The 9,916-nt window shown below is 43.1% G+C and overlaps 2 protein-coding genes across 2 annotated transcripts; one reads left to right on the top strand and one right to left on the bottom strand.

Annotated features, from left to right (window-relative positions):
* The first annotated feature begins 484 nt into the window (after positions 1-484).
* Positions 485-4,154, top strand: LOC103357692 (eukaryotic translation initiation factor 4E-binding protein 1-like). The gene is made up of 3 exons (XM_008282359.1): positions 485-762; positions 3,559-3,741; positions 3,840-4,154. The coding sequence occupies exons 1-3, from the start codon at positions 627-629 to the stop codon at positions 3,869-3,871; spliced, it is 351 nt and encodes a 116-aa protein (XP_008280581.1). The 5' UTR covers positions 485-626; the 3' UTR covers positions 3,872-4,154.
* A 2,178-nt stretch (positions 4,155-6,332) lies between these two features.
* On the bottom strand, positions 6,333-7,915 carry LOC103357703 (nodal homolog 2-A-like). Its single transcript, XM_008282368.1, has 3 exons — positions 7,600-7,915; positions 6,583-7,274; positions 6,333-6,485 (listed from the first exon to the last, which is right to left on the bottom strand). The coding sequence occupies exons 1-3, from the start codon at positions 7,913-7,915 to the stop codon at positions 6,333-6,335; spliced, it is 1,161 nt and encodes a 386-aa protein (XP_008280590.1).
* Positions 7,916-9,916: the final 2,001 nt, after the last annotated feature.

Below are 9,916 nucleotides of genomic sequence, written 5' to 3'. Positions count from 1 at the left end.
ATGATTCTCAGAGTTTCCCTCATGTTTGAACAGTTATTGCTCTTGAAACTACTATAATACATTTATTACACAGTCTTTAGTTTCCAGTCGACTATCAGTTCCTTTACAGGGAAGTTCAGGAAAATACCTGTAAAATAGATCATTGATCATGCGAATACTTCTGTGTTTGCTTTTGATTTTGTGAAGTTGATTAACTGTTGGTTAACCTGCTGAAAGCAAAGAGTCAGATTCTTGGTCTGTGTACAAACTGTTTCTGGTTTTAAACATTTGGTTTATTGATGTTTATCCATTTTATTATATTTGTTCACATGAAGCATGTCTTGTATAATTTGTCCACTCTGGATTTATTGTCCAGTTTTATTCAGACTGTTTAATTATCAGGCCGCCTGAGTTTGACCCCAGAAAACTACAACTTCCACCGCCTGTGACGCCCCCCGCTCTCAGCCAATCACAGGCCGCCGCTCCACGTGATGTTTTGTCGGAAGTCCCGGGTTGTTTTGGGTCTGCTCAGACCACGTGGAGGCACCAGGTACCTGCTGCAGCTTTATAACCTCCTCACCACCGCCAGCGCCGCTACGAGCAGCCGTTACCGAAGCACCGAAGAGCCGACGCGGTGTTTGAGAGCGATGTCAGCGGGAGGACAGGCCACCAGGAGCCGGGACATCCCAGCCGTCCGGAGGGTCGCCATCCACGATGCGGCTCACATGCCCCAGGACTACTCCACGACCCCCGGGGGGACTCTGTTCAGCACCACGCCGGGAGGTAATAACGAGCAGGATCAGGTGGAAATTAAACACATATTGTCTGTTTGTCTGATTAGAAATTATATCATGTGAGGAAAATGGTGTGTAAGATGAGAAATAACAGATTTAAATGGGAACCATGAACAACGTGTTGATGAGATTAGAGCCAGAGATGTTGTTATGATCCTAATATTTGACTCATATTTAACTTTAAATGCTGCTCAGCCTCATCACACATCTCTGCTGCCTTTAAACTAAACATTTAACTGAATAAATTAATATTATTTTAAATATAAATCTGCTACCTGCGTTATTAACCTGCCTTGTTTTTACCATCAGTGACTTCTAGTGTCACCAAATCATCCAGGACTAGATTCTGACGTGTCATTTCTCAGCTTTCAGACCAGATGTTGGCGACATCCGAGCAGTTAATCCTAAAGAAAAGTCCAAAGCTGGAGCTCTTGTCCTCTCTGCTGTCCTGTTAATGTTTGACAGGGTTTCCTGGAGGCTCAAGACCACCAGAACCCATCAGCTGTTTTCTCCATGTGCCTCCCTTTAACCACACACGGCTTCATTTCCACACATGCATCCATTGGATCCTCTTGATGCATTTTTCTTTTAACATTTATACCAGTGAAGAAGTCAGACATGATTAGAACTCAAACTAAATCTTTTCATCTCATTCTAACTGCCAGACTGTGACGTCCTGAAACGATGGCAGACGCTCTGTTCCTGCTGCAGAAACTTTTAATCTGGTTCGGACTCGGCTGTGAACAGTAGATTCAGTGTCGTTATCATGACTCGGGGCAGCGAGTTGCTGTTGCTTGCTCACACAGTCAATGACTGTCAGTTCAAATGCAGGACCGGAGTCGGTCACGTCTATTTATAGCGGCGTTATTACAGCAGGCTGTTGTTGAGGAGCAGCAACATGTTGACTGGATGTTGGTCAAACTAGTTCTAATAAAGCTAAACACTAAAGATTCATACAGTAAAAACGCAGCATTTCTTCTGTGGATGGACAGAAAGTTGCTCAGTGTTTCAAAACTGAAGCCCCTGTTTTAATTTTTGACAATAAAACTCCATAAATAAACAGTAATTAAGGGGAGGAAATGTTCAACTTGAAACCAGAAAATTCTTAAAGTTATTTATGCAGTCGACATGAGTTCATCTGTGCTGTTAGTCATCAACGACTCGTTTGACCCGTTTGACCCGCGAACGCTGACGAGCTGGGGCCTTGGGAAACGGCCGGCATGGCGACAAAAGCAAAGAAAATGTTGGTGGTGAGAAAGTGGACGCAGACGCACATGTCCGTTGTAGCTGATAGCGTGTCCTGTGACATCAGCAGGTGTTTGAACAGATAAAAAACAGAACTGGGTCGCTGGAGGTGCGTTAACGTCACCGATACGGGCGACGGGAAAACTGGGTTAGTGGTCACGTATGGACACAGTATGGTGGACAAACAGAGAGAAGAACGTCTGCAGAATGCTGTGAATACTAAATACTTTATCTTACTTCACCCACGTCGAGCAGATGTTTTATTACGATACAAGTTGAGGTTAGAAGCAGCTTTTTAAATCCTGTTTTCATCATCAAAGTTGGCAGATTTGTGTTATTTTCTACTTGTAGTTTGAAATAAATCCAGATATTTAAATGTAATATGTGTAAGTATTTCTCTCCCTGCAGGCTGACCGAGTTACTTTTGTGGCACTTCTGTAGTTTTGGTGTCACTCGGCTGCCTCTCCAGCGAGTCTCATCCTGTGGACAGACTCCAGCTCCACCGCTCTGGGCTGCAGTTCTTGTTCCGCTTCGACCAGAACCTGCAGCAGGTGGAGAACTGATTCATGTCCCGCTGTGCCAAGCTCACCGCAGATGAAGCCATAAAGTCAGAGCATGAGGAGATAGCTGACTAAGGCTGCCAGCTGCAGCCCAAGACGGGGGAGTTGGAGTTCATCTACAGGACAAGAGACTCGCTTTAGAGGCAGATGAATGATGTGAACTTTGTCCTGGAGTCGCAGCACACGGGCCGGAAATCTGGCTTCAGACATTTGTGTTTTTGTGCACAGTGATAGAAGAGTTTTCTAAATGCCCCAGAAAGGGAGTTGGGCCCAGAAGCACCCTTATAGCACCTCTAATGTAAAGTCTACCAGATTTATTTTATATTACTTTATCCGTGTAGAAATATAACACACGACTAAACTGGGGAAATGTGATTTATTGTATTCTAAACATGGCCCATATGGTAGGACGACTGTGGTCTTTCTGCGTGGAGTCTCCATGTTCTCCCCGTGCAGCGTGGGTTCTCTCCGGGTTCTCCGGCTTCCTCCCACAGTCCAGAAACATGCTGAGGTTAATTGGTGATTGTAAATTGTCCGTAGGTGTGAATGTGAGTGTGCTTGGTTGTCTGTCTCTAAGTGTAGCCCTGTGATAGACTGGTTACCTGTCCAGGTGAACCTGCCTTCACCCTGAGTCAGCTGGGATAGACTCCAGCCCCCCATGACCCCAGTGAGGATTAAGGTGTAGAGATGATGGATGGATCAGTTAATCTATCATGCACGTTGTTGGACTGTGGGAGGAAGCCGGAGCCCCCAGACGACACCCATCCAGGCCCAGGAAGAACAAACTCCACACAGGAAGACTCATCAGCGTGCTCTGACCCACAACCTTCTTGCCATTGAACCACTGTGCCGCCCAATATGTATGATATATGATCACAACTGTAACATTGATTTCTTAAAATGTCATTGCACAGTGTGACGTGTGGAATTGCAAAATGTTGACGAAGGGTTTGGTTTTCCTTCGCTGCTGCCTCCTGCAGGCACCAGAATCATCTACGACAGGAAGTTCCTCCTGCAGTGTCGGACGTCTCCCCTGACTCGTACGCCTCCCAACCTGCCGGACATCCCAGGAGTCACCAGGCCGCTCAAACCCGACTCCCCCAGCAGCACGACCCAGTCCGAACAGACACCCAGCAAGAACAACGACCACAGCGAGAGCACAGGTAGACATCAGGTTAAAATGTGCAACAGGGAGGAACTGCTGTGCTTCTGTAATTGTCTATTTTCTTGTATTTAACTGCACGTTTTTTTTCTGTTGCAGGGGAAGATGACCAGTTTGAAATGGACATCTGAAGAGAGGCAGCTGTCAGGATGCAAAATATGTTCTTAGTTTTTGTTTACTAGGATTTAAAAAAAAAAAAAAAAAGAATCTCTTAAAATGAGAAGCCTCATTTGTTTGATCTGCTTTCAGATTTTTTCTGAACCCAGGATGTTTTTATAATGCCTAACGTGTTAAAATGCTGTACTCGACACTGTTTCTTCACTTTGAGGGCATTCGACTTTATTATTATCTGTGACATGTTGGACAAACACGTCAAAGTTTTTGTTAAAAATAAATAACCAATATTTTATGTGACTTGACTCATTTTATTTCTTTTTGTGGAGTCCTTTTTTATTTAATTGTTTTTGTAAAGACACTGGTGTGTATGTGAAGAATTCAAACCTGCAGTAACAGACTGTGGCCGCTGGGTGGCAGCAGACACACGCTGTAAACACCGACTTCATCACTGAAATATTCTTGATAAAGTTAATTTATTGGCAAACTGTCGGTGAATACACACAAAGACACATGGAGTCATGTTGTCAGTCGTTTTTCTGGCCATTTGATGAACGTAAGTACTATTTTCACTCTACTTCTAGCTGTACTTTTAATCTCTATTAACTAATAAGGGATACATCCGGGACATTAGCTGCTAAATGCTCCACTGTCTTCACCAGCTAGCTACTATTAGCCGGTCCGCTAAAGCTAAAGCAGCTGCAAGGAGGGGTTTAAAGGGGGTTTATTTGCAGAAAACCGAAGTATGTGAAGCCGAATAGTAAGGTTTGAAGGCATAAAAGTTGAAGAAGCCGCTAAAATATGTGAATACACACCGTAGACTTGAGGGGGAATGTAGAGCTAGCTTAGCAAAGCAGCAGCTAACCGGCCGTTACGTAAAACAAATATGTAATGTGAAAGCACTTCGGGGATAGTTTTACAAATTTTAAATGTCTGAAAACAACAGGCTTTCATGTTTAAGCCATATTTGAACAGGTTTAACAGGAGAAAAGCAAGTTTAAGATAATTTTAAAAAATACCAACGTCGTTGACAGTGGCTGCGTCCCATTTAGCTTTTCTGGAACACTTTGACAGTGAGCCTGCAGTGACAACAGCAGGGCCTTGACCCTGAACAGCTAAATGGAATGCAGTTATGATTTATTCATTTCACTTGTGTTCTTCATTTTTTAAACTAATCAAGTTCCCAGTTTAGATGTTTGATGTCTGTTTGTCTTTGCTTTTGCTTTTTTCTCTCCTTTTTCCTCACCCAGGACAGGTTTAGGCAGATGTCCGTCCTCGCTCCCTGGTTCTGGTTCTGCTGGAGTTTATTCCTTTTCTGTGTAATATTTGGTAGGTTATCAACTTAAGCTTTTAAACTAGTCACAAAAAAACAAAGTGTAGAATATTGTAGGTTATTTATATTTAAGTTATATTATTGTGGGGTCTTAACCTTGGATTTGTATGATAAATAATATTGTGAGGTTTTAACTTTAATATTTACAACAGTTGTGTAAATTGGTGTAATAAATAACATTATGGAGTCTTAACGTTAATATTTAAGTTAGTTTGGTCATTCTGTATTGATTATAATATTGTAGGGGTTTAACCTTATTATTTAAATTAGTCAGGTGTATTTATGTAATATGTGTTATTGAAGGGTGTTCACCTGAATGTTAAAATACTCTGGTAAATTTAGTATATATATTATTGTATAGTCTTAACCTTAATATTTAAACTAGACTGCTAACGTTGTATTTTATATAATATTGTAGGGTCTTAACCATTTAAATTTTATATAAAAATGTGAGGTCTTACCTGTAGCATTTATATAAGTACATTTATTTTCTAAATAATAGGGTCTTAACCTTAATATTTAAACTTTTTAAGTAAATGCTTACCACCAGTCTTATTACTCTGTTAAAAGGGACTTTTGTTTTAAAACGGCCTTATAAATAACAGTGACTTGAGTCCTTTTTAACTGTAAAAAGTTTTATTTTCAACTCATAAATACTTGCAGTAAAAACCAACCAACGCTTTGTTCAAGATAAATAATTTATTAAAACAAACAAACGGGTCGATGTGACCCAAACTTCTCCATAAAGTTAAAGCGCTTCCACCTCTCTGATGTTTTGTCTTTTCAGTGTCATTTTGAATTGAAGCATGAAAACATGAACGTTCTGGTGTCTGTTAGTGATCCAGTCAGTGACCACGCTGTGCTTCCTGAGTTCTTTTTAACATTAAAAGGCTGAACCATAGAAAAGGTACCAATAATTTATAACATTCATACTTTAGTGAGCAGTGTACCTGAGTCCCTGAGTTTCATATCCGGCCTCACAGCAGCAGCAGCTTCTGTCTCAGTGTCTTTAAAGTGCCTGTGGACAAACATCCACTTGGTTCCTGTGCAGCTTTGATCTGTGGCTGCTCAGCAGGGCCTGTATGGCTCAGGGGCTTCAGTCCAGACATGTCCCAGCCTTTTTAAGAGGCTTGCAGGTTGTTCCCTCATTGGCAGCCACACTCCTCCACCAGCATGTTCTCGTGATGCCTCATCACCATCTTCCCCTCCTCGAAGTACAGCATGGAAATCGGCGACAGTTGTGTCGGCACACAGGACACACACGGCACCTTGTCCGGGTGGTAAAGCTCCAACAGGCTCTGGAGAGACAAAAAGAAAACTGTTGATTAGAACACGTCTTCAAATATTGATAGGTATAAACGGTTTGACATGTTTGGTGACACACTTCAGTCCTACCTGCATGTATGCGTGGTTGGTGGGGCTGAAGGTCTCGTCCACCGGCATAGGACAGCTCCCTTCACAGCGATAAGCGTTGTAGTGTTTGGGATAGACGATCCACTTCCTCCAGCCGAGCTTCTCAAAGTCCACCCACATGTCCACCTTCCTGCAGGGAAGGCCCTCCTGCTCGGCCATCCTAGCCTGCCTCTGTCTGGCCTGGTGGTGCCTCCTCTCCCTCTGGCTCCTCTTCCTGGTGGCGGCCATCCCTCGTTCCAAGTTGACATACTTGGAATGCTCCGCCACACGGATGAGCATCCGCTGACTGCTTTGCCTCGAGAACACCACCATCATGACCCTGTCAGCTATAGGGTGCTGGATTCCCTCCGCCTCATCCTCCTGCACCTCCACCCCCTCACTCCTGTGTTCCTGCTGCAGCCAGCGACTCAGCATCTGCGTCACGTTGAACACTTTCCAGGAGGAGGAAGACGCCATGGAGCTGGGCTGAACCCTCAGGCGGCCCAGGAGCTGCCTGCTGTCTGGGCAGCCGGGGCAGCGGTGTTTTGGGGAGTGGTAGACATCCACAGAGGCGCTGGAGGAATTTGTGAAGGCGGGCAGGCGGATGCGAAGTTCAGCCAGCTGGACGTGGTCACCTGCAGACACGGAGGACACGTCAAAGGTGATGGACCACCTTCTACCAATCTGCTGGCAGCCTGACAGACAGAAGAGGAAAGGTGTCCGGATTAGTCATGAGTTCTGCAGGAGAAGGCTGCACACGTGTAACTTCACTTTGTAAAATATGAAAGATAGTAAAATAAATCCTAAGACATTGGTGTGTGTCAAAGAAAACCAAAAGAACTACAATGTTTTTTGTTGTTAAATGGATTTTCTATGACATTCAAGACATTTACTTAAAGTTCTTTACATTTTTAGGACATTTTTATGACTTAAAACAGAGTGAGTTCATTCTAATTTCTCCATGTTTCAAAACAACAGTGTATTTCTTGTGCGCATGCATTTCATCTGTTTTATACTCACTGTTGGCTACGAGGCTGGTCACAGAGTCGGCGTCTTGCAGCCCGGGGATGTCCTCCTGGGTCTCGGTCTGGCTCGCGTCCACAGCCGAAGTCCTGGCCCGGCTCTCGGCCAGCATGGTCCGGTACAGCTGCATCATGTAGAGGGGCAACCTGCTGCCCTTGTGCCGCAGCACCGGGTTTCTGGAGCCGCCGGACCGACCGTCGGTGCTTCGGAGCAGTGCGTCAGGACGCATCTGGAGGGGCGGCTGTGCGTCAAGACGCAGAAACAAATCCACCAGAACGAGAAGAAGCACCAAATCCACGAATAGTCCCTTCATTATTCCCAAGTGTGATGTCGTCGTGTCCACGGGCAGATCCGAATGCAGCGGACGAGATGATGAGACTGGGATTTATACGCCCCCGCCTCTCCTTTAGATCTGTGAAGCTGCAGATGATGAATGGCGTCTGTGATCCGGCGGACTTAAAAGCGACTGTCGTTATGTATCGAAACCAACTTTGTAGTGGCAGAGGTGGGACAACTGGAGGAGCCAGCACTCTGATTGCTGCTGTTTTGTATATGAGAGATCGCTTTGATAAGATGCTGTGACCATAATGTCAGTTAAGGAGATTAGGAGCTGCGCTATGATTAACGAGGAGGCAACACGGGAGTTAATCAGTGAGTGTGGGGCTCAGGTCATCCTGGGCGGAGGCTAGAGGACTCATGGAAAAACTGGAGGCAAGTTCAGGTCAGTATTCATCAGGAAGAAACGTATAAATGTGTTGACTGAAAACTTCATACAGAAAACTACAATAAGGAAACTGTACAGCATAAAAAAATAGCAAACTTTGTAAAACAAATAAATGAGTAGCGATGTCTGATGTGCCACTATTTACAGTTTTTTCCTCGTACATTCTTTTTTACTGTTACATATAATTGAATACACATTTCTGTGATTTTACAAGTTATTGTCCTGAATTCAACAGAACTGTTCAAATCTGTAAAATAACCGTCAATTGTTAAAAATAAACAGCTACTTTGTACTCAGAAAATTAGCTGGCCAAGAGGATATTTGCCCATTTAATGCAATTATTAATCATATTAGAGTCTAATAAGCGAAATCAAATTATTACACAAATAAACAAAATGTGCTGAACTGACTTCTAACATCTATTGTAAACATAAAACGCATTCTGTGATTACTGGATCAATGGCAACACATTTATAAGTGGGTATTCACATTATAAATCAAACATTAGCTTAGTTTAATAGCTGGACAATGTTGGACATCTACATGAAAGCATTTAATGAAACAACAGAACTACATGACATGAAAAGCTGAGAAGTCATTCACATGAAAGCACACTGATGGTCGCCCAATCATGGGACAAACTTCACACTTGACCTCAAAGGGAAGAACAAAGAGTCAGAGGAGCACTGGTACAAAGCTTTTATCCTTTTGATGACAAAGGAAAGGTGGAACTGCTATTGAAGCAACGTTGTTCTTTGAAAGTTTTATATTGTGAGAAAATCACATAAAAGAAAACTTAAAAAAAATAAAATAAAAAAAAGTCAAAAGGTGACTCAAAGCATGTATCGGCGACTTTATGGCGAACAAGTAGACGACATGATCAGAATATTGCGTTGTGATTTAAATGAGTATGTCTTTAATAAGTGTACTAGAAACAAAACGTGAGGCATGTGAGTGGGTCCCGACAGTGTCCCCGAATGGAACAGAGCTGCTGCTATTGCTGCGTAAAGTCATGCGTAAAAATCACAAAATCTCTCCAATTACGCACGGCCTCATCCGACCCGAGAGGGACGCTGTGACGGCGAGCTACACCTCACTGAAAGGTTCAGACCTCCAGAATAAAGTGGATATTTTGCAAGTAAGATAATAATAATAATAATAATGTTGTGAGGAAACCCCAAACATCGCTTAAATGAAATGGCGTCAATAGGACAGTTTTTTTTTTATTGGCCACGCCTTCAACATGCGGTTTATTTGGAAAAAGATATCGCTTTAAAAACATGAGATTAATTAAAATACAATTTAAAAAAAACCAAAAACATAAGTAACTGAGATATATAGCATCGTGTTTACGTTTATTTATGTTATTTTAATTATTTTTTCATTGTGATTGAGAGGCCTCCCATGCGCCGGCACACCTGCAGCAGGAGGAGCTGATAACACGTTTCCTCTCAGCTGACACTGTTCGTCTCGATGAGCCGTGCGGGCCGACATGGACCTGGGCCTGTTCATGTGTTTGATTTTTCTGGCAGATCTGAGACTTTGCAAAGGTAACGACGTTTTACAATCCTAACTCATCTGGTGTGTTTT

This window comes from Stegastes partitus, unplaced genomic scaffold (genome assembly GCF_000690725.1).
Source record: "Stegastes partitus isolate 25-593 unplaced genomic scaffold, Stegastes_partitus-1.0.2 Scaffold268, whole genome shotgun sequence".
Classification (NCBI taxonomy): domain Eukaryota; kingdom Metazoa; phylum Chordata; class Actinopteri; family Pomacentridae; genus Stegastes; species Stegastes partitus.
Note: the sequence above shows the minus strand (reverse complement) of the source record. Positions and strands in the feature narration are given on the sequence as shown.

Excerpts from the sequence above, each read along its gene's own strand:
- LOC103357692 (XM_008282359.1), top strand. The coding sequence starts at position 627 with ATGTCAGCGGGAGGACAGGCCACCAGGAGCCGGGACATCCCAGCCGTC. Across the intron at positions 763-3,558 it reads GTTCAGCACCACGCCGGGAG|GCACCAGAATCATCTACGAC; the intron begins GTAATAACGAGC and ends TGCCTCCTGCAG. Across the intron at positions 3,742-3,839 it reads CGACCACAGCGAGAGCACAG|GGGAAGATGACCAGTTTGAA; the intron begins GTAGACATCAGG and ends TTTCTGTTGCAG.
- LOC103357703 (XM_008282368.1), bottom strand. The coding sequence starts at position 7,915 with ATGAAGGGACTATTCGTGGATTTGGTGCTTCTTCTCGTTCTGGTGGAT. Across the intron at positions 7,275-7,599 it reads GACCAGCCTCGTAGCCAACA|GCTGCCAGCAGATTGGTAGA; the intron begins GTGAGTATAAAA and ends TCTGTCTGTCAG. Across the intron at positions 6,486-6,582 it reads CCAACCACGCATACATGCAG|AGCCTGTTGGAGCTTTACCA; the intron begins GTAGGACTGAAG and ends TTGTCTCTCCAG.